General features: G+C 44.9%; 1 protein-coding gene across 4 annotated transcripts in view; it reads right to left on the bottom strand.

Annotated features, from left to right (window-relative positions):
* Positions 1 to 27,713, bottom strand: part of Sort1 (sortilin 1) — a 78,111-nt gene that overhangs the window by 22,469 nt on the left and 27,929 nt on the right. For 2 of the 4 annotated variants that reach the window (XM_087635379.1, NM_031767.1), the window contains 7 exon segments: positions 16,518 to 16,620; positions 15,416 to 15,580; positions 13,372 to 13,445; positions 10,311 to 10,360; positions 6,667 to 6,797; positions 3,477 to 3,621; positions 2,651 to 2,806 (listed from right to left, as the gene is read on the bottom strand). In XM_087635379.1, the coding sequence (XP_087491505.1) occupies positions 2,651 to 2,806; positions 3,477 to 3,621; positions 6,667 to 6,797; positions 10,311 to 10,360; positions 13,372 to 13,445; positions 15,416 to 15,580; positions 16,518 to 16,620 (824 nt within the window). 4 annotated transcript variants of the gene reach the window in all.

The raw sequence follows: 27,713 nt of genomic DNA, 5'->3' as shown, positions 1-27,713 counted from the left end.
TGCTACTGAGAAACCCCAAAGCTCTCTCTTATGCTGTAATTTGGATCTCAAAGTCCTTCCTCATTGCCACTGCCCGGGTAGTCACAGCTTGGGTGCCAGACTGAGATTAGGCCAATAAGAGGAAGTTCCGTCACGGGCTGTGTCCATGAAGGGACGTCAGGGTCTTTCTCTTCCAATATCTGAGGCAATGGGCTTCATCTATTACATCTATCACTTCTACCATGATGCGGTGATTCAGACTCAAAAGCAGTGGGGATACCTGGCCACAGGTGGAAACTGCTCCAACTGCGAGCCAAGAATAGCTTTTACAGCTGGGCGGTGGTGGCGCACACCTTTAATCAGAGGCAGGCAGAGCTCTGAGTAGAAGACCAGCTTGGTCTACAGAATAAGTTCCAGGACAACCAGGACAGGGCTACACAGATAAAAAATGCTCTTTATAAACTGATTGTCTCGGAAATTCTAAATTAATTTTTAGTAAATGAAAGTCAATGCATTGATAAGTATAAAGAAGCTAATGTTCATTCTCCTTCACTGTGTGAGGCCTTGGAGGAAAATCTAGGCAGGGATCCTAATTTTTACTTAGTCAAAGACATGACACCAAGCTTATTTTAAGGATTCTCCAGATTAGTTATGTCTAATCCTGGATTAATAACTTCTTTTTTAAACCAAAGTCTAACACTCAAATCCCTGAATCTCACATCTTTTTAAAGGATTATTTATTTATTTTATATATGTGAGTAGTACACTGTCACTATCTTCAGACACACCAGAAGAGGGCATCGGATCCCATTACAGATGGTTGTGAGCCACCATGTGGGTGCTGGGAATTGAACTCAGCACCTCTGGAAGAGCAGTCAGTGCTCTTAACCACTGAGCTACCCCTCCAGCCTGGATTAATAACTTGATTAGTTTTTTCCCCCCAGCATCCATGATTCTATCTGTCCTAGTTAGGGTCACTATTGCTGTGATCTACCGCATGACCAAAAGCACGTTGGTGCGGACAGGGTTTGTCTTACACCTCCACACTGCAGTCCAGCAGTGAAAGAAGTCAGGATGGGAATTCAGACAGGGCAGGACCCTGGAGTAGGAGCAGACGCTGAAGCAGCATGGAGGGAGCTCCACAGGGCTGTTCATCCTGCTTCCTTAAGGACCCAGGACCAGCCCAGGGATGGCCCCACCCACAACGGTCTGGGGGTCTCCCAATAAATTGTAGCATTTTCTTACTTGAGGCTCCCTCTTCGGCTTGTGTCAAGTTGACATAAATCTAGCCAGCACATTATCCCTCTGGTGTCCTTTCTTTTTAAAAACATTTTGAACATTCATTTAACTATTTGTGTATAGCATGCACACCACCATCAGCAGCAAGCACTTCCCCTGCTGAGGCATCTTCCCAGTCCTCCCTTCTGTGTATCCCGGTGTCTCCTTCCTAGGGTCTATTCTCAGTCACAGAGACTGCTGTGCTTTAAGTACAGAGATAATATGCTCTGAGGTTTCAAGTACCTCAACCAGGATGGCAGATGAAGGAAAATTCATTTATTCAACAAATATTTATTGAAAGGTCAGTATGTAAAAACCACTGTAGGGCCCTGGGAGCGTCACAGACAGAACACCTTCTGAGGGACTGGTAGAGACTCGTTAAGAAAAACACCTGCTGCACAGGCCTGAGGAGCTGAGTCTGAGCTTCATGACCCACAGGAGAAGGAGAGATCGATTCCTGAAGGCTGTCCTCCGGGTACACAGGAATGCATGCACGCCACCATCAGCAGAAGCTTATGAAGTGTGCATTCCAGCGGGATGAAATAGACATTAGAGACAGTGCATCTGTGAAATTACACAGGATGCAGAGCAAACGACAAACTAAGGGCTCTGGAAAAACCTTCTGGGCGTCTAAGGTGGACTGGAAATATATACGAGGATGGGAGCGGATCTGAATTTAAAACAGGCCAATAGAGGCAATTCTTGTTCAGAACATAACACAGTAGCAAAGGCCTGAAGGAGGGCTTGGCCTGGCAGACATCTGAGGAAATGGAGCAGCCTGGCAGGTCTGTGAAGGATGAATGTGTGTACCTGGTCCATTTGAAGACTGGCAGGGGGACAGTGTGAGTGCCACAGAGCAAATGAAGGAGACAAAGCTAGAGGTGAGGTCAGGAAGGGGAAGAGGAACCAGTGTCACTTGGGACTTCATAGGCCATTGCAAGTTACGTATGTAAGAGAAGCAGCCCTTACTTCATGCCAAAACATAGACACAGAGAGGCTTTAAGGTCGCTGTCCTTGGACGTAATGTGTCTCCTTACACAGAGCCTCTGCAAAGACAGGCCTACAGGAGGCACTGGCGGATTGTTGGCTGGCCTCGTACTATAGTCTCTCCATAAAAATAGACTGATTCAAGTTCAGGTTCATCCCTCTAGGCCCAACCCTCCAAATACAGAAGACTCATATTGTACACTCGCCAAAATGGAGCCTCCTCTCTTCACACTACTGCTTTGCTCTGTCCTGCTGCTTCTAGAGTACTCTCTTTACACCATGGAGCCACAGGTTGGTGTGTTGACTAGGCCAGCATATAACTGAGGGAAAGGACCGTCAGGTTCCCCTGAAGACCTTAAACTCTAGCCCACTCAGCTAAAGGAGCCAGATCTACGCTGAGCCTCACCTTCTGAGAGTGTGCTTGTTATATAGACTCCACGGAGGGAAGTCACGTTGGTAAAGTCGGTCTCCCCGCCTGTGGTGGTATAGAGATGTCTGTCCAGAGACTTAGAGTAGACAATGCCTCGGTCATCAGAGGTAAAGATTGTACCAAATCCAGTATCTGACAGGAGCAAACAAACAAAAACACTGAGATTGTGAGGAAACAGAGAACAAAACAATAGTTTAGTCATGACTGCCGGGCCTGGCACATGTAAGACTCAGACCTGAGTGTGACTCACGGTCTTTAATTCTAGCACTCATCGTAGAGGCCGGAACACAGGAGATGTTGCATATGCTGCCTCACATAATCAGAAAAGTTCTAATCATTATGTTTAGAAGACATAAAATTGCTTTATCAAATGGCTACGTGTTTCTAAACTGGGCAGAGTGGTGCATCCGTGTAATTCCAGCATCCAAGAGGTTATGGCAGACGCACTGTGTGCTGGGAATCATCTGGAGTATAGAGTGAGTCTGTCCCCATCTCCACAAAACATCAAACAAACCAAAAATGGTTCCTGAATAGTTCCTGGTTTTACCTAGTCACAGACAAGCTTGCAATGTGGTACAGCGGCTCTGGGGAGCTCTGCTCTAAAGTGCTCAGCCACCCTCACAGACTGCCATAGGCACCAGAACAAGCAGCCTTTCAAAGATGCAGCATGCTGTATATAAGATACTAATACACCTCTTGGGGTGAGAGGAAAATTTGACTCATAAAGAGGAAAGGATCTCAGAGCACAGCCCAAAGCGGAAATCTCTACGTGTTCAAGGGTGGGCCACTAAGCGGCTCTTACCTCCAGGTTCATCTACATGCATGAACACCATGTCATCGTTGGCTGCCAGAATAGAATAGAATTGCTCCTGTCCCACAGAGGGAAGCTGTGCCATGCTCCATGTGTCCCCTTGGTCTGTTGACACGTGGATCCTTCTTGTTGTATCCTAGAATAAATGTACCAATAGCTATATTTTAATCTTCTGTAAAGGTGTCATGTCAAGGACGTGAATAGAAACATTTTAAAAACAGTTATATTAATAATCATTTCCTCAGTGGACACAACGGCAACAAAGGGCCAGTGCCAATTCTCAAGGCAATGTCTACGCCCTGCAGGCAATGAGGCAGTCTGCTCTCTCCTGCCTCTCTCTGGGTCCTGATTCTGGTCCTCCCCTGGCTGACATTCCATCTCCTTCAACAGAGCTAAGGATGTGACTGGACCATCACTGGGCTGGCTCTATACCATTTGCAAATACTTGCTTGAAATTCTCAAAATGATGCTTTGATTGGCACTTAAATGTTCCGTGCCTTCAAGAGAGCCCTGGCTTTAGATAATTAATTCAAAGGATTAGATAATTGATGGTCTAAAGCATAAAGATGAAACCCATGCTGGGAGACCACAGCAGACAGTCAAGATGAGACACGCGTCTAAGGAATCCTCCCCATAGCCAAAACGAAGGAAACTGCATGGATTAGAAAAAGGTCAGACTTCACAATTCCTGTAAGGATACTGGTCAGCGAGTATCTGGCTGGCAAAGGGTCTGCTAAGAAGCACACTAAATCCTAGTCTCTGCTAATTTATTTAAAACAGCTACCAGAGACCAGCAGGCACAGCTCAGCGGCTGCAGCTGTGTGTTTCTCCATTCCCAGTTTCCTTTGTATCTAGTACTTCAAGGAAAGTGCTCCTCCTGTGATCCACCCTTCCAGTCCACTGGGTCATTCTCAGAGTTCACCATAAGTCAACATCTCACTTGAGTTTGCCAAACTGAACAGCGCGGCCTCTGGAAACACCTTCTTCACTTGACTTTTGTAGCAGCATCGTGTCCTGATTTCCCCTACCTCACCCCTTCCTCCCACCCAGGCTTCTCAGCTAGAATCTTCTTTTCTCTGCAACCTTCAGTAGAGAGGTACTTCAGGGCTTGCTCAATCCTCCCATCTCTTCTCTACCTCCTCATTCGTCAGAAGAACGCACCCAGCCACGCGGCTTTAAATGCCATGTAATTTGGGAAGATTCATAAATATGAACGCCAACTTGACATTTCATCTCAGATAGCTAGTAGGCATTTCATAGCCAACCCAGTGAATTCTTGGTTTTTCTCCCACAAACCTGTTCCTCCTATAGCCTTTGCTCTGGCAGAAAACAGCCCTGCCATTTATACAGTTGCTTGGGCCAAAGACTTGGATGTTTCTAGTGGTTTCATTTTTTTCATCTCACAAGGGATGTCTAAGGCACTAGCTCGTCCAACTGGTAATAACATTTAACACACGTAACAATCTCATCCCTTCCCCTCACCCACTGTTGACAGCCTGGCTCCATCTCCATCTCCTTTGCCCCTTGAATGCTTGACAGTCTTTCGGCTGTTCTTCCTGCAGTTTCTACCCTTGCCTTCTCTCATGCAGAATCTATTATGCAATGTAGGGAAGCATCACCTGTCAATAAAATGCTGTTGGCCTATTAGCTTAGGCAGGAAATAGGGTGGAAGATGTCCAGGTACAGAGAGAGGATTCTCGGGACAGAGTCCAGCTGGGGGACTGAGGTTGCCCTGAACTCTGAAGAAGATGGTTCCATGAAACTGAAGGAGAAGTAACTAGCTAGTTTAAACAGGATACTGAGTCATGAGTTAGCAGAGAATGAGCCAGAGCTATGGGCCTAGGCATTTGTTCACATATAAGAAGTCTCAGTTGTTACTTTGGGGAACTTAGAGGAGAGTAGAGAAGTCCATTGTTGGTTATACTCTCAGGTATACCTGTTCTGCCACAGTGGAAGCTAAGTCCTGATAAGGCCAATTTGAAGAATAAAAGCCCCTGGCTACAGCTGGCCCACCTCCCATGCTCCCCAGGGCTCCAGCTACAGGAGCCACTCTCCTTGGCCACTCTCCTTGACTTCAGAGGCCTGGGGTCTGTCTCTGTCCTTGGTGATTCCACACTTGTTTTCCTCCCAGATGTTCACACAGGGATGTCCTCCTCAACACATTCAGGGTCCCCCTCCGCCCTGCTTCAATTCTTCTTAGACAGTCCTCCTGCTGTGCTGGTTTGAATAGGAATGCACCATAGGCTCAGGTGTTTGCATGCTTGGCCTGTAGGAGTGGTGCTACTTGACAGGGATGAGGAGGTGTGGCCTTGTTGGAAGAAGTGGGCTTTGAGGCTCTCAGAAGCTCAAGCCAGGCCCAGGGTCTTGCTCTCTCTTCCTGCTGCCTGCTGATCCAGATGTAGAGCTTTCAGCTACCTCTCCAGCACCATGTGAGCCTACATGCTGCCGTGCTTCCTGCCATGATGATAACAGACTACACCTCTGAACTGTAATGGCTCACAGTTACAGCCCTAATTAAATGTTTTCCTTTATAAGAGTTGCCATGGTCATGGTCTCTTTACAGCAATAGAGCATTAGTAAAGACACCTGCTTAGCGGGGGCTTCCCACTTGAACACAAGCTCAGAGGGTAGGATATGTATCTATTAATTCACTGCTGTCTTATGGGATCTAGACTACTACCCAGAGCATCGTAGATTTTTAATTATGATTGTAGAATAATGAGCACATGAATTGCTTTCTTCCCCCTCCAGATATTCATGTCTGGGTAAAGCCAAACACTGAACCTATTCATCTAAAAACAAGACTAGTCACAGTTACAAAAGGCTAACTCCTCGGGGTAGTGCCTGAGAATCAGTCAGCCTCTGTAGACAGAATCTCTCCCAAGCTTAAGATCATGGGGCTGGCAAGACGGCCCAGTGGGTGAAAGTGTTTGCCACCAAACTTGATTCCTTGGACCTACATGGTGTGCAGAAAGAATAGACTCCTGCAAACTGTCCCCTGATTGGCACATATTTGTCATGGCATGTGTGTGCCCAACACATATATCACACACAGACCAAATAAACAAGTAAATGTAAAAAATGTAAAAATCTGCAAGACTAGAGACGCTAACAGGACTACATAGTGGGAAATATCCATATGGTGTGTGTTAGCAGGGACATCGGACAACGAGGCAAATACCTTATCAGCCATCACAGAGGCGAAGAGGAAACGGCCCCCAAGACCAAATGAGTAGATTTTCACACCAATGGTTTTGAAGGTTTTCCCCAAGTCGGACGTTCTCCATAATTCCAGGGCACCAAGATCAGCTTCTTAAACAAGACAAAATATCGATTAAAATTTCACTTACTGGTGAGTCTTGTCCACACATCTGCTCCAGAATTGCTTAAGTTTAAATATAGAAAAAGGATTTAAGTCCAGTGTGTGTTGATCAGATGAGAGCACAGACACGGCACACCACCATACACAGAGAATTTGCATTTGGGTTTTATTTCTGTGAGGTTTTCTGAGTGTTCCTGACTCAAATGCAGTGCTGTATGACAAGTGACAATTTGTACTCTCTTTTTTTTTTTTTTTTTCTTCTTTTTTTTTTCGGAGCTGGGGACTGAACCCAGGGCCTTGCGCTTGCTAGGCAAGTGCTCTACCACTGAGCTAAGTCCCCAACCCCTTGTACTCTCTTCTTGTCACACTTTAAAATGATCTTGAGTTTTTTCTTCATTGCTTATCACCTAACCCCCCTATATTATTGTCCCATGAAAGCAAATCCTGGGTGTTTTGCTCTGTCGTTAAGACTAGTGTTTAGCCTACAGAAAGGACTCAGATATTTGTCGCATGAATTGAAAAAAAGATTGTGCTTTCTGCTTGGAAGCTGGAACGTGGATTGGGAGGCCAATAGCTCGGCCATCATAACAACCCATCCTGCTGGAATCTCCATGCATATCTGTTGCCTATTGTTTACAGCCTAGTGTTTGTCTTATCTACATTGCTGTTACAATTTACATAAGAAATGTCCCCCAAAGCCTCATGCGTTTAAACGCTTGGTGCTATTAGGGGACTGTGGCATCTTTGGGACTGTGGGTCACTGAGGGCAGGCCTTGAAGGTGGTTTTTATTTCTGATTCTGGCACAAGCTGTCTGGCACAAGACATCAATAAGCAGTGGTCGTCTGAGAGTCCCTGCTGCCATGCAGGGCCGCTCCAGCTGCCATGCTCTCCTGGCCACTGTGTACTGTACCCCAGAAACTATCAACAAGAGTAAGCTTTCCTTATCTAAGTCACGATGCAAACTCTCACTGTTGGGGGCAGAGCTGCTTCAGCCACCATGCCTCTTCCACCATGATGGTCTGTACCCTTTAAACTGTGAGCCAAGGTAACCCCTCTTCCCTGAAGTTGCTGCTGTCAGTATTTTATCAGAGTGGTGGTTTGAGGGAGCACCCATAGGCTCACATGTTTGAATGCTTAGTCATTAGGGAGTGGCACTACGTAAGAAGGATTAGGAGGTGTGGCCTTGACCAAGTAGGTATGCTCTTGTGGGAGGAAGCATGTCTCTTACAAGTAGGCTTTGAGATTTCAGAAACTCAAGCCCAGTTCAATGTCATTCTGCCTGAGGATCTAGATGTAGAACTCTCAGCTACTTCTCTAGCACCATGTGTGCCTGTGTGCCAACATGCTCTGGGCCATGATGACAATGGACCAAATCTCTAAAACTGTAAGCCAGTCTCAATTAAATGCTTTCTTTTATAAGAGATGCCATGGGCATGGTATCTCTTCACAGCATTAAAACAATAACTAAGACAGTCAGTCAGTGATGAGGAAAATATTGAGTACAGGTATCAAAGAGTGCACTGCAGTGATGGACGGACCATGTTTGAGGAATGTGCAAGAGTTTGGAGCTCTGGTACAGCTAAGTACAAGAATGCTAAAAGCACAGGTCAATGTATCATTCCAGTGGAAGTTCAAAGAAACAGAGTTCTGAGAGAAATGTAGGTATGAGGGCCAGACTTAAGAGCTCTACTGAGTGGGAACTGGGTTGGACAGCATTCATGTTACATTCTGGTAAAAAGAAAATCTATCGAGGTCTGCTTATGACCTGAAGTTTTGGGTAAGACTGAACTGCTCAACTGCAAACTAATGGACTGATTTATTTGGCAGAGATCTACAGGCAGCTTAACATTCATATTGTGTGATGGCTACTGTTCCCTGTGTGTGTGGTCAGGTTTGCAGTGAGAATTCAAAGGCAACAGTGGAAAAGGATGTGAAAAATATTCAATTTGCTGCAGAAAGAAACATGAGCAAGACAGATGAAGCAGTGTGGTTGCGACTGTTAAAGAGACTAGTGGAACCATGAAAGTACAACCAAACTCTGCCATGAATGCACAGCCAAACACTGCACCCGGAGGATAGGAGCGATGCCTCGAGGGCAGGACCCTACCCAATGACGGCTCTAGGGCAAACCCCACAAAGTCATTTTCAAACTTTCTTTCAAAAAAGCATGTCTGAGAACATGAGTCTCTGGGCCACCTGGTTCATCTGCGGGCATCTAGAGGCCACTGTAGCTGCTGACCAAGGTGGGAGGGGGGTACATCTCTAGATAGCTGCAGATTTTCAGTACTGTCCACGTGGTGGTCTTTGAATGCAAGAGCAATGAGCCATCAGGATCTGTCTCAGGAAAGAGCCCAGAGTCTGGAAGTATTAGCCGGGTCGGAATCTCTTCAGGGAGACCCACAGGAACCAATGCATGCAACTGAGAAAGTGAATGAAGCTTAACAGCAGATCCCAGGATGCTGGAAATGCAGACACATATGAAGAAGGCTTGAGCACAAGAGGACCTGTCCCAAGAAAGGCCGTAAATGCCACAGGTAACAGGAGCTGTAGGGGAAAGGGCCATTCAAGGTCTCAGAAGCTCCAATGATGCTATCATGATGCCCAGATGTGGACATGGAGCTACAGAGTTCGCTTCTCTGATGGATTTGGTCCTTTGCTCTGTCTCTCCATGTTGCCCTCCTATTGCTTCCTTAGAAGTCTGTGTAAGCCCTTGTATAGTATACTGGAAACATGCAACTTGGGTTTTGATTTTATAAGGACTCACAGTTAAGAAAGACTGTCTTGGGTCTCAGAAGAGACATAGAATTTCAGACCAATGTTGGAACTATTAAAGACAATGCTAACTTTTGATGTTGGACTGAAGGTATTTTGCATTATACAGTGTTAGCCAACAGTGGAATGTTATAATCTAAATGTGAAGTAGTCCCTATAGACTCGGATGTTTGACTGTCTGTTGGTGGTATCATTCTGAGAGGTTGTGGAACCTTTACAACTGTGGCCTGGTTAGCAGGAATGGGTTGCTTAAAGGTGGCCTTGAAGATGACCTTTGTTTCTCATCATGACCTGAACTCTCCTTCCTGATGCACCAAGATGTGTACAAGTCAGACAGCAGGAACCCCCTGCCATGGACAAAGCTGCTTCAGCCACCATGTCTTCTCAGTGATGATGGACTGGTCCCACTAAACGGAGAGCCAAAGTAACCTCTCTTCCCTTAACTTGTGCTTGTCAGGTATTTGGTCACAATAATGAGAAAAGTAACACACAGTCGTTAGGCGGAACTGTATCGTCTTCCAATGCAGTTTCACTGTTATTGACCTGTGCATGATGAAGGAATTTAGTTGTACTTTCAAGATTTTAAAAGTAATTAACAGCTTTGAATTTTCTATAGCTACTGAACTTGCAGGAGGCTGAGAAAAATCTTTTGTTTCACCATACACAACCCAGAATGTTCTACCCTGAGCGGAGAGCAGAACACTCTTTTCTGAGATGCCAATATACTTACTGCAGGAGCCATTCACATGGGTGGTAAAGAAGATGATGTTGTTTGGTCCCCTATAAAGAGGCAAAGACAGGGATAAAAAAATGGATTAAGGCTACTAAGAGACCATGTTGCCTAGTCACAAAGTCCCTGGCGTGGGTAACATCCCCATACACTGACATCAGCTGGCATGCTGTTCCCTGTGTTTAGTCAGGCTTACAGGGAGAATTCAAAAGGACAAGTGGACAAGTTGTGCTCCGATGGTCCACTGTGGGGCAGCCCTCAGCCTGTGCTCCATGGGGCCTCCTACCATCATCTACTGTATTGTTAGAATCGTCCAGTCACACTGATTCCCCCCCCAGTGAGATGCTTCTCTCTCATGTCACTAAATCATAATCTCATAACCTCACAATGTTTCAGCACTAGCTTAAAAACTAGCCCTCCTGGGAGACTCTCCTCATCACTCTGACTAGAAGTCTTTTTTTTTTTTTCTTGCAAAATTCTAGAGCAGAAGGTTCTAAACAAGGGAAATTCTGCCTCCTGGGAACACTTAGAAGTGTTTTTTTTTTTTTTTTTTTTTTTTTTTGGTCTTTTTTTTTTTTCGGAGCTGGGGACCGAACCCAGGGCCTTGTGCTTCCTAGGCAAGCGCTCTACCACTGAGCTAAATCCCCAGCCCCACTTAGAAGTGTTTTTGGTTGGCACAATTGAGGTGGGGAGAGAAGCAGGCAGGGGTAGGTGCAGGCCAGGAAGCTTTCAAAGATTTCAAAGCGCACAGAAGAGCTCCCTCAATAATGACTCCTGCAGCCCAATCCATCATTGGTAATAAAGGTGAAAATCCCTGTTGGAATGACTTTGTGGCCCAGTGGATGAGATGCAAGCCTGTGAGAAGCCCTGTGCTAGGTCCCTGTGTCCTGCTACACTAACTGTTGGCCACTCGTTTCTCATCGAGTAGGTTGTTTTAATTGCATGATGTGCGACCTACTGCACCTGCCACACAGACTGGTATCTTCAGATCAGTTGCTAGGTTTTAGGCTTTGTGGTTTCCCACCTGAATTTAGCTCACTGCTTTTTATGAGCTAAATAATTTAGTTCATCCATCTCAAATATACAACTAGGTCAGAGGTTGAATTATTTAAAATGAAACTTGGAAAAGCAATTTGCAAGGGATGAGATCTAGGCCCTGACAGCACTTATAGATGACACCAGCCAAAGGTTCTGGGTTTGAGCATGCTTTTTCAGAACTTTGGACTGAAAACTTCAAGAGATGAAAGGTAACTTAGCTGCCTGAGCAGCCTAGCTACCTTGACTTTAAAGCTAAGCAAATACATTCCCTAAAAAAGAAAAATGCCAGGGCTGGAGGGATGGCTCAGTAGTTACTAGTATTTGTTGTTCTTGCAGAGGACTTGGGATCAGTTCCCAGTACTCAAATGATTCACAACTGTCTGGGACTTCTATGCCTGAAGGTCTGATGGTTCTCCTCCATAGGAACCCCACTCACGCGGTGTGCACACATAACCACACACAAAACTCACAGGAGAAAAAAATGAAGGTAAAAAACCCATGGAGGGGGCTGGAGAGATGGCTCAGTGGTTAAGAGCACCCGACTGCTCTTCCAGAGGTCATGAGTTCAATTCCCAGCAACCACATGGTGGCTCACAACCATCTATAAAGAGATCCGATGCCCTCATCTGGTGTGTCTGAAGACAGCTACAGTGTACTTATATATAATAAATGAATAAATCTTTAAAAAAAAAAAACCCATGGAGGGCTGGGTGTGATGGCACATATCTTAATGCCAGCACTTGGGAGGCAGAGACTGGTGGAATTCTGAGTTCGAGGCTAGCCTGGTCTACAAATCGAGTTCCAGGACAGCCAGGGCTACACAGAGAAAACCATGGCTCAAAACAGCGACAATGAAAAGGAAAAACGATTTATTAACTTAGTTACCATAAAAATGACTTCCTTCCTGTTAAGTCCTATGTAGTACCAACACCACTGATTAAAACACATACCACAAAATCAGATGTACATGCGCACAATAGCGCTGTAAAATCATCTGGCGAGTGCTTCTGGGGAAGGCCCATCTCGTTTACATAGCATAACTAGTATTTTACGTGATCTTTGTAGATATATTTCAAATGTGTGTGATTTACTTCTTCTGGTTCCTGAAGTGGAATGCATTAAACTCTTAAGATTATGGGTCAGCCCCGAGAGTATTAACCACATCAAGCCGGATGCTGCTGAGGTACGGGTCTCTCCTTGATTTGGCGCAGTAATTTTGTTCTGAGTTTCGTCTGTTTTAACATGGTTTTCCTGCCTGCCTCCAGCGTTCAGACTGTAATTCTGAAGCTGCTATGTGCTTGCTGTACCAGCCCCAGAGCTCGCCTCTGACAGCAATCTGCTTTACACAGGGAAACCAGACTGCTGCACTTGGTAAAATTTGTCAGTGGGAAAGAGACAGAGAACACAGTTCTGGAAGGAGAATGTGGGAGGCCTGAGGCTGCTGGTTCAATCCTTGCTTCGCACCTTCCATATTCTGCTGAGAGGTCTCCTCTCATGGAGGGGGAACCGAAGCGCAGAGAGGGTGAGCTGCTGACTAGTAACAGCCAGGCTGAACACAGGCGACTTCACCGCTAAGTCAGAGCTGCCTCTGGCACTCGGTCTTTGGAGGGAACTGAGGGGCAGGGCATGCTGCCAAGGCAAGGGAGTGTTTTCACGCCAGTCTGGAAGTCCTTTCAGCGTTTCCTGAGTTTGGAGTGCTAGACAAGCAAGTGTAAGCCTGACTACACAGAAGTACCAAAGACCGAATGTTAAAGATCCATTTCCTGTTCCAATAGATATTATCAGCTACGGAGAGAAAACTTCTGTAGATAGCAGTCACGGCCCTTGTAACCTTCATTGAGGCAAAATCCCTTTCCAGCACAATTAGAAGCTCCTCCAGGTCCAGGTCTGTGTCCCAGACCTCTCTACTCCTCATGGGACCCTGAAGAGCACTTGGCACGTAGCAAGTACTTGCCGTTCAGTCATGTGACGTGGGCAGTGCTAAGGTTTAGGGCTCTGACAGATGGAGTCTTGTGTTACTCACCATTTGGCCAAACATACTGCTTTGTGGATTTCTTCCCATTTTTCCCCAAAATTCTTGGACACCCACAGGCCATTCTGAAAGATTATAAATGACTTATCAAAATTCCAGCTTTATTCTGTTCAGTTTACATGACCTTTAGTCATTCACATTCAACCAGTCAGAAAGGTAGACGCAAACACTGGAGCTGCCTGAGCAAGACACACTCACATACACGCATGTACACACACACGCACACGTATGCACACACAGGCACACACGTACACACCTATATACACACAAACATGTACACATGCATACATACACATATACCTGCACACGTATACAAGCATACACACACATGTGCACATATATACACACATATACACACAAACATGTACACATGCATACATACACATATACCTGCACACGTATACAAGCATACACACTGCACACACACACATATGACTCAGGCTCCTTCTGGTTTTAGAATTGAGAATAACAAGTCATATAAAGCACTAGAGTGCCAGGCACCATACCAGACATTGCATTCTCACCTCGCAATGATCTTGACGTTTATCAAGGAATATGAATAAGAAAGCTCACTACCATATGGTGTTATGGACGGGGTCCAGTGTGGAAGATGGGGCGCACTGCACAGTGACAGTTGACTGAAGAGCACTGCTCTGACAGAAATGATGAGTGCTATGCTCAAAGGGAGGCAGAATCACTAGTGAAGAAGACCAGGGAAGACTAGCAAAGGCAGGAAGGGCACAAACATGGAGGAGTATAAAGATAAAAAAAAAATGGTGCAAAATCCCACGGGGAGAAGATGAGGAGCGTCTCACCTCAGAGAGGTGAGGAGAGTTCAGGGGATGCCTTCCTGGCCAGGCCGACGGACCTGGCTCTCATTGTGTGCGAGTTCCCAGCAGGATGGTACTCTAAGAGGGGGATCGCAGCTTCGCCTTTTTTAGGTGACAACCATAGACGTGAATGGGAAAGATGGATGTCAGAGCAACACAGCTAGAAGTAGGATATGAGGTAAGCATGAATTGGTTTACTAGGAGTTAATGAAGTCTTCAACCCGGGCCTTGAGCAATGGGATCAGGGAGAAATGCAGCCAGAATAGAACTGATCTCTAACAGTTCAGTGTGTGTGTGTGTGTGTGTGTGTGTGTGTCAGTAACATCATCAGGTGGGGTGTAGGGCACAGTGAGCCACTAATTGCTATAGATAATGTAAGAGCATGCATGAGAGAAGCATGAGAGAAGAGCAGTGAAGCTCAGGAGGCACTGAGCTTGAGGTGCCTATGGGACACACACTTGAAGACACTTGGGGCCAGCAAGACAGGAATCTGCTGGCCTATGGGAAAGCCAGAGCCAGAAGTAAGACCTGAGAGTCTTTAGGAGTGGAGAATCAAGTAGAAGTGGCTGCTCACTGTCAGGTGAACAGAAAGCAGTTAAGGGTAAGGTGACACAAGTTTATGAAAGGCACTAAGGACCATCTAGAGACCAAAGAAAATGGGTTCATGGAGCCAAGCAAAGAGAGGTCTTAAAGGTGGGCTTGGCCACTGCTTTGACATGTAGTTAGCAGTTAAGAACACACTGTTTGTCAACCTCGATTCCGCTGGCCATGGAGCTCACTGCTCGGCTCAGTGGGGGTGGGACAGAAATATCCGAGATCGTCAGAAAGTGGCGGGGGCTCATCTAAGCAGAAGCAGCCTTGTGGGGTGGGGGGGGGCTGTTCTCCTCAACTCCCTGTCCTCTGGAGGATGACAATCTATACTCATCCTTCGCAGCTCAAGAACAATGACTGCAAAGTGTTCCAATTCACTATTCCAGCTGCACACATCCATTCATTAAAAAACACACAACAACAATCGTACACCACACATACCTGAAAGAGGTGGTATAGAGAAGTCACACCCAGATAGGAACAGAGTGTAAAATTACACATCTCATTGTAAGGAGACGTTGGAAAGAAGTCTAGTGCAAACACTCTAGGACATCCTTTAAAGTCAGTATATTTTGACCCTGTAAACAAGGAAAGGCAAATTCAACTGGACTTACTTCAGTGCTGAGAGCTAACAGGTAATCAGAATTCTGAGGGCTGTACATCATCTGAGTCAGAGGATGAAAGGGGAGGTCTGTCTGTACAAAGTTCTTGGCAAAGTCTGATGACCTGAACACTCTTCCTCCTCGGCTTCCCCCAGACACCTCTGCTGTTAATATCACCTGCCCAGGAAGAGAAGACATCAGGGTTAGGGGATAACACTGTGAACACCTGGGAAGGTGGTGTGAATGAGTGTGCCCGTGTGTGTGTGTACATGCATGCGTGCCTGTGTGCATATGCACATACACATGGATTAGTTAAGGAAATTTTAGATCCAGAAGAGAGAGAAATTATAAAAATACATTATTTACTACTCCAAGAATATATATTGGGCCAATGCACCATACTGTGATTTTTTTTTTTTGACTCTAGTTAGTTTTGAGATAGTTTCCACAAAGATTACAGTATTGTAGGGAGTAGCTCTTGCAATGCTGACCAACTACCACACTAAGTATGAAGGAATTTGGTGCATCTCAGATGTGAGCCAGGAAAAAAAAAACAAAACTGTTCTAAATCCAATTCTTTATAAGGTCAAACTATGTCTAATTTTAAAATACAGCAGTGTCAAACTAAAATGCTGCCCTAATTTCATTTCTGTTGCTGTGATAAAAACATCCTAACAGAAAACAACTCAGGGGAGAGAGGGTTTATTTGGCTTACACTTTCAGATTACACAGATTACACCCCATCATTTCCTGGACAAGCTGGTCACATCTACAGTCAAGAGCAGAGTGAATGCATACATGTATGCATACATGTATGCATGCTACAGGGTTCTGCTTAGCAGCCTTCCCATACTCAGTTCGCAATCCTCTGCCTAGGGAATTGCGCTGCCCATAGTGAGCTAGGTCCTCCTGCATCTTAATGCAATCAGGTCAGTCCCCCAGACTCGCCACAGGCCAATTTGATCTAAACGACCTTTGGCTGAGGCTCTTCCTAGACTGTGTCACGTTGACAGTTGAAACTAATGATCACAAACGCAATACTGTGAACATCTGAATCATTCCCACACTTCAGGTAGTATGGAGCGCCAACTTGACGTACAAGAATGAGCCTCACCTTTCCAGAGTTCTCGGGACCAATAGCCATGCCGAACTCCGTCCGAATGAAGGTGTTATTGATGAGATTCGTAATGTCCTTAAAATTCTTTCCGTAATCCTCACTGGCAGGGAGAAGAAGAGAGAAGCATATTCAGAGTGAGCTGTGGAGATCTGATGGAGCTCTTAGCCTTCCTTCCTTGAGATTTTCTAGGGAACACATTTCCTCCCAGATAAGTACTTGCTGAATCTGGTCATTCTTCTTCTAGGCCAGTAGTTCTCAATGGGGTGGTTTTGTTCCCCACTCCCACTTGTGAACTATTGAGAGACAGTTTTGATTATCACAATCTAGACGCTCTTCAGGCACAGCCACTGCTGACCACACTGCATTGCACAGGGCAGTCCCACAGCAGGGAATTATCTGGCCCTAAATGTTAAAGCATCACTGTTGAGAAAGCCCACAATGTGGCATATGAATATAATGCAAACAATTACTATTTTTCCACAACGAAGGTCAGCTGAGGTAATTCTAGAAGCCCAGAAAAGCAGAGCACACAACGTGGGCTAGAACTGACCCTGACGCATGTTGCTTCTCTGTATTTAGTTATTTGAATCAGCAATTTCCTTGTTATTTAAGCTAGTTTGAATTAGACTTCTGCTTACTGTAGCCAAAGGGTTCCTAACTAACCTATAAAGACACATTCCTTATGGTAAAGCCAGCGGTTAAGTCGTAGTGAGCTTGACGCTTTCCTGAGAGAGGGTAACATCTCTAGGCATAGATTCCTAACTCAAGTCTCACCAAAGCTACAACTAGAGAAAGTAAATGGCCAACATTAACTCTTGGTTTCTCAGTTTTCCCCAAAATTCCATTCCAACAAAGCCTCTGGGAGGCACTCAAATTCATGTTTAAACTTTTGAGAAATAACAAAACCTTAACCTTCTCAACCTGTTTGAGAAGAACAACAGCGTCAGTAACTGTCTGATAGATCAAATACTATGCAGAGCTCTCTTTAAATGATACATGTCGCCAAAAGGATTTAACTTAAAGGGCCTGGATCTGGTGAAGTGCCTGGGCTGCTCCTAACCTCCCTCAGAGGCACTTCTGTAAGCAGTGGGCAGCAACAGGTGCACACATACCCAGGAGGCCAAAAGGCTGACAAGAGACTCCGTGCTCAGCCCTCAATGGGGCGTCTCTATTATCCCCACCCTCTGCCAAGTGCAGGAAACATCACAAAGACATGAGCAGGATGTAAAGGCTGGAGGATGGTGGCGACTGCTGAGAAATGCCAGGTGTGCCATGGCAATCATGCGCACGATGTTGCACCGGCCATACAGAGGGGGTAGACGCTCTCCTGGCCCTGCCCTTCACTGAGGAGCTACTGGCAATTGGTAGCTGCTGGAGAAGAGAGCCGCACACACACTTCTTCGTTGGTTTGTTGGTAAATGTCTCAATATTCCAGTGGATGGCCTTACACGTATGCACATATAGGCAGCAATCATTGGCCTGACTTATCGAAAAACAAAATAGAAAAGAAGAAGAAGGGGAGGAGGAGGAGGGGAGGAGCAGAGGGACAAAGATGAAGAAGAGGAGGGAGAGGAGGGAGAAGGGAAAGGAGGAAGAGGAGGAGGGAGAAGATGATGACAACAAAGACTAAGTCAGTAGACTAAGTCAGACTGGCACTGGGAGGGATACAAAGTGGTTGGAAAGAGTAAGTGGGGGGATGTGATCCTGGTATATACGTATGAAATTATCAAAGAATAACTGATATAAAAATTTAAATCATCTGTTGGTGAAGACACTGCAAACCAGTTTCTCGGAGGCAGAAGAAATCTGTGGGAGTGTTCTCTTTTTATTTAAAAAGGCACTACAAATAATCACAAACTGAGGAACTGAGGAATGCAGAGAGCCAGGGAGGCCATTGTGTGCCACTCCTGTGATTCACGGGAGACACAAGGGAGGCAAGTAGCTAATTAAAGATAAAGTGAAACCACAGTTCAGCTCTTTTAATTCTTAGCCCCAAACTAGAGACAACGTATTTGTGAGGAGTCCTTTTTTCTTATAACTGGGGAATCACAATTTCTCTGGTGAGAGTCTCTGCTGGGCAGTAGGAGCTAGAGGCATAAGGGATGTGCCTATGTCTGTCTCTGAGAATAATAGAGTCAAACCACATTGTCTTAGAATTACTAGGATGACTTTTACACACACACACACTCCACAGCAAACACCCAATTCCTAGATAAGTAAGACAGAGTGGGTACCATCCAACAGTTTGCCCTATCTCTGGTGTTGGGAGTACAGGGCCTTATCTCCTGGGCAGCCAGCAGGAGACGTGCATAGCAGTGCCCAGCGCTGCAGGGTGTACACCATCAAGAGCTCAGACAACCGAGGAGCGTGCAGCCTGACTATCTCTGGTTTACAAATCTTCCTCTCTTTTAACATCCACAGGGAACCTTCACAAACCTGTTGGCACGACTGCCTGCTTTTGAGAACTTGGTACAGTGAACCTATCCCTGCCCTCCAGAATAAAAGGCCACACAAGTGAACAAAGACCTTCCATGACAACATCCCACGACTTCAGCTGTTTAAGCAAGTGGAGAAAATGGGCTAAAGTGAACCTTTGGGGGTTAAGTAGTTTCTGTCGGTGACTTATAGACATCAGCATCAACTGGAAACCAACAAAACATCCTGAAAATGAAATCTATTTCCTAAACTTCATATGACAATATAATTATAAATAGTAGCCAAATAGTTACTAACCGTGAAAACCCTGTAAAACTATCTGCTTTAGAAATAAGTCTTCTTACAACAATTTGAGGTATCAGTCACATCTCTGGGTACCAAAAATAAATGATGTTTTTAGTCTATGTCTGTGGTGTGGACATGCTCACGAACGGTTCCAACTCAAGACATCACCAAGGACAACAGTACATAGAACAGAAATTATTTAGGCCACATAGCTATTATAACGGAATACCATATTCTAGAGGCTGGGGAGTCCAAGATTAGGGCACCAGAAGAGTCCATGTTTGGTGAGGCCCAATTCCTGCCATGTTTTATTTGTTTTAATTGGGGTCTTGCTCTGAAGACAGGCTTGCATTCAATGTGTACCATATCCCCTGCCCCAGCACTAAGTGCCGATATTATAGGCATAGGCTGTCACACTTGGCTTCAAACCACATTTTTTTTTTTTAACAAGAGCACAAATCTACTTTTATTTATTTACTCTCCATTAGTTTAAATCCGGGATGGGTACAGCATCACACAGATTCTGTGTCCAATGGCCTTTGCAGGAAGGTTGCTTCGGAATTTGGCACAAACGATGCCACTGTTTAAACCACATCTTTTTTTTTTTTTTTTTTTTTTTTAGAAATTTTTTTTTTTTTAAGATTTATTTATTTATTATATATAAGTACACTGTAGCTGTCTTCAGATACACCAGAAGAGGGCATCAGAACTCTTTACAGATGGTTGTGAGCCACCATGTGGTTGCTGGGAATTGAACTCGTGACCTCTGGAAGAGCAGTCGGGTGCTCTTAACCGCTGAGCCATCTCTCCAGCCCTTTTTTTTTTTTTGTTTTTGTTTTTTGTTTTTTTTTTTTTGTTTTTTTTTTTTCAGAGCTGGGGACCGAACCCAGGGCCTTGCGCTTCCTAGGTAAGCGCTCTACCACTAAGCTAAATCCCCAGCCCCTAAACCACATCTTATCATTGTGATGTTGTAGGACAGAAAAGCTAAGCACATGCCTGGGGGTGGGGTTTTTTAAATGAGAGTAATCAGTTAGGAACTCGCTCACATGTTCCAACACCTACCTACCTAAGGTCCCTCCTCATAGAGGTCAGGAGCCCCTGCTTAGGGACTGGTGCAACCCAAGGTGGGGGGGACCTTCTCACATCAATTAACTATCCAGAAATTCCACCACAGGCATGCTAAAGGCAATCCTGATCTAGACGACTCTTGAGTTCAGACTTCCTTCTTGCTGGGCATGATGGCGCAGGCCTTTAATTCTTGTATTCAAGAGGCAGAGGCAGGCAAATCTCTGAAAGTTTGAGACCAGCCTGTTCTACATAACAAGTTCTAGGCCAGCCAGGGCTACAAAGTGAGACCCGCTCTCAAAATAAGTGAGTAGACAGATACATTCTCAGGTAATTCTGTTGCATTAGGTTGATAATTTAAAATAATCACAAATATCTTCTAAATCAGATAAGGGAGAGACTCCAGGTACAGTGCATCCTGCAGCAGACATTTTTCTCGCCATGAGCTGAAACAAGTGCTTCCACATAGAGTGGCTCTGAGGCGCTGCACCTGCAGCTTCAGGTGAAAGACCCAGTGATCCTGCCCCCCAGCCCCATTTGAACCTAAAGAAGCCACCTTGATGATCTCTGAATGGTTTCTTCCTGGTCTGGAAGAACAGTGCTCATTAATTGGATAACCCTAGTCCTAGTCTATCAAACTGCAAAAGTCTGGCAGCCCCCCTCCACCCTTTCCGTTCCCTTCTTCTCGAGCTCAAGCATGCTAGTTTTCCTCTGGTCGTTAATTAAATGCCTCCTGTGCATATTAACCCCCTTCATCAAATGGCCTCTTGACCACTTCTTTCATGTTACAATTTTTGGAGTACGGGTGGACTGAGCATTCTGTTTAAGTTCTTAATCCTTAAACTCTGCTTCATCTCTTAACAAGTCTGTCTTAAGTCATTTCTCTCCCTTCGGATCTTACTATCTGCTGTCAGGAAGCTGAGCTCCGTGGTCAGCACCTTATTTAGAAATGCACCCGTTAAATTTCCAGTTTCTTCCTCACTAGTGAGTTCTGTCTTCTACATTACAGGACATCAGGAACAGGGCTCAGCCACTGCCTAAGACACTGGCTTTACTCCACTGTAACACATGCTTGTTCTGTGTAAAACCTCAGCCTGGTGGCTTTTGCACCCATATTTTAACAGTGTCTTTCATGGAACATAGAAGCACTCTGAGACATAAGGTCTCCTTGTTTTCTTTCTGATTCTTTAACAGAATCACCCACATAATTGTACTCCCAGCCATCAGGGCTTCCCCAGTGTGCAGCTCAAACTCTTTTGGCCTCCACCTGGATTCTAGTTCTTTAATTCATTTCTCAGTGATTAAGTCTACAGGTCCTAAAATGAAAGCTGTAAGGCTGATGACTAATTAAAAACTAATTATGGTTTTGTAGTTTTCATTAATTGGAAGGAAATGTTTATGGACTTGGTCTTTTCACACATTATTTGCGAACTGCCTATGCATTTAAGTTTATTTGTAATTTCAAATTCAACCCTCACGGTGCTTTTGTGGCTCTCTGCAGACATTTACAGGAAAAACAAAACAAAACAAAACCCAAAGAAACAAATGAAACCCACCCTGGTCATTTGTCTGCAGCAGAAGTTAAATGAGATAATGTTCGAACTGAGAATGGAGCTCGGTGGTAGAGGTGTTAAGTCCCCTGCCATTCTCCCCCCAACCCCACCCAAACCAACAGGATACCGCCCACTTTCACCCTATAAACAAGGATCCTTTTCACAGGGCATGGTGTTAGATATTTGTACTTTTTGCTGGCAATTTCCTGTTGCTCTCTGTGTATCCTGTTGACATACTGTTCCTAAACACAAACTTAGATGTGCCTCATGCAGGCAACGTGTGTGCCTGGTAAACTTCATTTGATTAAGAGTTGTGGCCGTAAGTTTAACTCTAACAAAGGGACAACACATATTAATTAGTAAGACATTTTTAAACAGAACACAGTGATACAAGGTTATGTATTGATAGGTTAGAAATATTATGAACAGGGATTTGCAGAAAATGCTCACCATGTATTTCCTGTAGGAGCAATAATCCAGCCCTCACTGGTTCAGTACTTGTTTTTATTTGGTTTTGCTATTTTTTCTTCTTTGAAATGGGGTCTCACTATGCAGCCCCGACTGGCCTGAGCCCTCCTGTGTGGACCAGGTTTGGCTCAAACATGCACAGACCCGCCTGCCTCTGCCTTGAGAGAACTGGCATCAGAGGTGTGTGACTCAGCATTGGTGACAAAGTTACAAACACAATTGTCACCTGATCTGAAACAATTAGTGAAATTTCAGTTCCAATGGCAGTCAGGAGAATGTAGCCTATTAGACTGTGCCAAAAGGATAAGGGACCTGAAACAGAAGCCAGGCAAAAAGGGAAGAAGTTGAATTCATACTAAACTTAACTCCCATTATTCTAATGTTTTCCCCTTGTCTGATGCAACTTCATTTTATTTTTACTATTTTGTTATGTTTTATAATTATTGGAAAAATGTATGTGTTTTATGGAAATCATAAGACTATGGACACAAAAACAGAATAAAGCATAGGAAATAAAGCCATGGAACTGTAAAATGAAGAAAATTTAGTATCTAGGACCTGTATAGACGTGTAAGGAACTGTAAAATGAAGACAATTTGGTGTCTAGGACCTGTATTTTGCCTTGCTTGACAAGTCTTGAGTATGTAAAACTGAAATTGTGTTAAAGGCAATGCCATTACAGATTCCGATGAACTTCTATACGTGTATATGTACATATATGCCCATATGCATGTTTGTTGCTTATGACAGTGTTCCACTACGTAGCCCAGGTTGGCATTGAACACCTGACACTTCTGCCTTTCTCTATCTACTGTGGTGAAACTAAACTGAGCCTCTCATTTAAAGGCTAGCACAGAAAGCAGTTTCCCTGTCATCCATCCCTCTTCCACAATTATACCTGTGCCATAAGAGGAGGGAGCATGACACAGACGCCCCGTTTAGAGCTGAGCTATCCACAGTCTCTCATTCTTTGCACTTTGACCTACTGCAAAAGGAACCATCCTTGATGAAGCCTGAGAGATGCACTAGTTTATAGGTTTAATATCAAGTCATTAGAAATTCGTTTAATTCTATGTTCAGTTAGCAGACTGGTAGTTTAAATAAGCTTGGCTTGGGGAGTGGCACTGTTAGGAGGTGTGGCCTTGTTGGAGCAGATGTGGTTTTGTTGGAGGAAGTGTCACTGTCGGGATATGCTCTGAGACCCAGCTGCCTGAGGATGCCAGTCCTCTCCTGTTTGCCTTTAGATCAAGATGTAGAACTCTTGGCTCCTCCTGAGCCATGCCTGCCTGGGTGCTACCTTGGTCCCACCTTGATGATAATGGACTGAACCTCTGAACCTGTAAGCCAGCTCCAATTAAGTATTATCCTTATAAGAGTTGGCTTGGTCATGGTGTCTCTTCATAGCCATGGAAATCCTAACTAAGGCACGCAGACTAATAGTAGTAGTTTCTCCCCTAGGCCCTATAACCTCTCTTACCACAAGTTCTTGGACCCAGTAACAGTGCAGGCATGGTGTGGGTTCTATCTTGAGGAGTGGGCTTCAAATTCAATTAAAAACTGCTTGGTTACTCTTATGATGTTACTATCACTATTGCACGAATGGCCATTCTTGCAAGGCTGGTCATTATCGTAGCATGCAGGGTTCATACTGTACAAGATTGACGATTTTGTCCTCTAAGAGAATGCACAGCACTTTCCAGCACTATAAAAGCTACCTAGTAGAGATGAATCTTCCAGATCAACACCAGCTTGATCTCTCACATAACAAGTATGCAGTACCCTAAGCAATGGGATCTTGCTGTAAAGTTTTGGAAGGTAACAAGGTAGTGACAACAGCCTACAATTCAGGTTTATATAATCCATATATCTTAGGAGCTTCTGTGGTAGGAGTTTTTCAGAGATTTTTAGTGTTAGTCAGCCCTCCTTGTATTACTCTTCCACCCCATTTCATCCTTCCTGCTGCAACTTTCTCATTCATATATCTATGTTCGATCTTCCCTCCCTTGAAAGCTCCATCACCATGGCCTCTTACTAATTTCTTGACTTCTGTCAGATACAAACGTATCTGAAGATTCTAACATGCAACATTTGTCTTTCTGGGTCTAGGTTACCTCACATGGAATAATTATTTTAAGCTTTCGTCACTTACCTTCTCAGTTAATAATTTCATGTTTTCCTAGAAGCTGAACAATCCCATTATGTAAATGTACTACACTTCTATAATTCACCCATCCACCGATGGGCATATAGGCTGTTTCCATTTCCTGCCTATTGTGATTAGAGCAGCTACAAACGTGGAGGAGAATGTCAGTAGTCCATATGAACTCACAGCAGTTGTGACAGCACGCACAAAACTTGTGCAAGCTCGAGCCATCAGAATTGCTAGCACAGAAGGTGGCGGTAGTCATGAAGCCCCACCCCTAGCTGAGGAGCTATGGTGATTGATAGGTACTGAAAGAGGAAGCTAATTTTCCTTAAGGGTAGGTTAAATAAGTTCCAGTTGATGCCACACACCCAGAGCTACTGGACGAGATGTGGTGTTGTTGTTGTTTGCGTTTTGTTTTGTTTTAATGAGGATACAAAGTTGGATGGGTGTGGAATGGAGCATGGATCTGGAAGGAACTGGGGAAGGGGAGTGAATATGATCAAAGTACAATGTATGAAATTCCTAAAGAGTTAGCAAAACTGTTTTTAAAAGGCTGGCGCACAGGACTGGAGAGATGATTCTGCTCTTATCATCTATGGCGTGCCTAGTCCTTCAGTCATTCCTTTCTCTATGGAGGCAGCAGAAACAATGTCCTGGTGTTCTGGTGAGCTTTCATGCCTAACTCTACCCAGCAGGAGGCACACATTTACCTATCCTGTATCCCAAATGAAGCTTTCCTGGACAAAGGCAAGTCCATAAACTATGTCATCAAAGCTGTGAAAAGCAGAAAAGTTGTTAGAGCAGATTCTGCCCGGTTCATTATGTGATTGGGCAACTGAAAACTATCAGGACCCACTGGGAGTAAACGGCCCCTCCCTTTCCATTTCTGAAGCAACAGGTGCACTTTGGCTGGTGTGCTCAACAAAGTCATTTCAGGCCAGGCCAGGCCGGCTCAGCCAGAGAGGCAACAGGGCATATTTACAGTTTCCTCCTAAGCTCTGGGACAGGAGACAGGATCCTATCTCATTTCACATGGCAGAGAGATAATGAATATTGAGAATGACTGGTAAAGACTACGGCAGTGATATTGCAGTGCCAAGAAAGAGAGTCTTGTTAACATGACACCGTGTCACAAACAAGCAGGGCAGCCTCTTGTAAAGGGTGTGTTAGCAAAAAGGGTTTTCTCTCAAAAACCAGGTGAAAGGCTTGAGCCAGCCTGTGGTCAGCATTAAACAGGGCCTATGACTCTGTAAGCACATTCCTGAAAGGGAATAGGATGGGGTTCACTGCCACCCTGACTCAGGAACTTATTAGCTCCAATTGCAGCCATGTGGCTCAAGAACTTGGTAGCAAACAAAGGCAAACATAAAAGTATTAGGCATAGAAGAAAACTGGCTTGAAGCATTATGTACGGGAGACAAGCCCACATAGAAAGGGAGGGGCTTAACAAACAGCCTTCACAATATAAAGTCATCAGTAGTCAGAGGTTTCCATTTGCCACTGAAGAATGAACTGGAAATGAGCATCCCCGTGACAAGACAAGACGCATCCTAGAAACCTTAGTTTCAGTGAAAAGCTGGCTACATTTTAACTAGCTGTCCAAAAGAGTAGCAATTAAGAAACTGTCAGTCTGGGGGCTGGGGATTTAGCTCAGTGGTAGAGCGCTTACCTAGGAAGTGCAAGGCCCTGGGTTCGGTCCCCAGCTCCGGAAAAAAAAAAAAAGAACCAAAAAAAAAGAAACTGTCAGTCTGACAAACAGGGGAGTAACTAATACAAGAGACCTACCAGCAGATACTGAGGGACAAGGGCTTGTGAAGCTGCTTCTGCATTACAAAGTAGTGGGGTGGGGTTGGGGATTTAGCTCAGTGGTAGAGCACTTGCCTAGCAAGCGCAAGGCCCTGGGTTCGGTCCCCAGCTGGGGGGGGGGGGGAGACAAAGTAGTGGGGCAATTTGGGGGCAATCGCTTTATATCAACCATTATGGAAGACTTTCCATTTACTCTGACAACCAGGGCAGCAGTGGTAGTAGCTGCCTAGCTCTAGACCAAGCCTGCTCTGTCACTCCATGCCAAGCATTACAGAGTCCTCACGTCACGGTGACCCCGAGATGAGCACTGCTATCGCCTTCCTTTAACAGCCAATAGAAAGTCTTGGGAGACTGCTTGTTGTAGTAAATGTCATTATTAATTGGTGGTTTCTACCCCGCCTTCCAGCTTTCAGTTCCCAGATAAAAGACACAACACTTCTGTATTTCTAATAAGCCTTAGACCGCACTAGAGCCGGGTAGATACCTATCATCTTCTAAGCTGTCCTGTCTGCTTTCCTGTCAATAACCCCGAGATGTGACTTGCTGTGTTCTGCCTGGGCTGCTCTTACTCCTGCCCTCATGACCACCTTTTATGATTCACCTACCTCAAGTGTCTTCTCGCTCCACCTTCTCTCTCTCCTTCTGTGGTCCTCCCATAGACCCCAAGCACGGGAACCAAAGCCCCACCTACCTCCCTTCTGCCCAGCTATAGGCCGTGGGCATCTTTATTCAACCAATAGTTTTAAACTAAGGAGCAAGGTTACATAGCCTCGCTTGGTCTCTGTGAGGATCTCCTCATCCTTGGGCAACCAGACCTGGGGGCCAGTATTCAGCATTACAAATACACAGCAAAAGATCAAACCTCAACACTTGTTCAAGTTTACTCTATTTGCAATGACAGTGCAGAGAGTCAACCCCTGGCCTGCCTGCCAACTAAAACTTGGCAGCCCTTTGCTTTTCTATGTTGCTTCCCAAGACAATACAGCTGCATGGCAGATATAGCACTGGAGGGGAAAGTCAAGAAAAACTGTAAATAAACTAAGATGACTCTCCACCACAGTCAGTTGTTCTTCCCGTTAGGATTTCCAAATGCTTTATAATACGAAGATAACACTTCTGGAATGAAAGATGAGCTGCCAAGGAAGGCGATACTGGGGGAAGACTTCATTATAGCACGGATTCTTTTTTCGAAGATTTATTTATTTATTTATATAAGTACACTGCCGCTGTCTTCAGACACACCAGAAGAGGGCATCAGATCTCATTACAGATGGTTGTGAGTCACCATGTGGTTGCTGGGATTTGAACTCAGGACCTCTGGAAGAGCAGCCAGTGCTCTTAACCACTGAGCCATCTCTCCAGCCCATAGCAAGGATTCTTAAGTGCTAGAAACAGGTACTAAATTCAATGTACAAAGTTTTAAATATACTTTTT

Source organism: Rattus norvegicus, chromosome 2 (assembly GCF_021556685.1).
Source record: "Rattus norvegicus strain SHRSP/BbbUtx chromosome 2, alternate assembly SHRSP_T2T, whole genome shotgun sequence".
NCBI classification, from domain to species: domain Eukaryota; kingdom Metazoa; phylum Chordata; class Mammalia; order Rodentia; family Muridae; genus Rattus; species Rattus norvegicus.
This window is presented reverse-complemented; position numbering and strand designations above follow the sequence as displayed.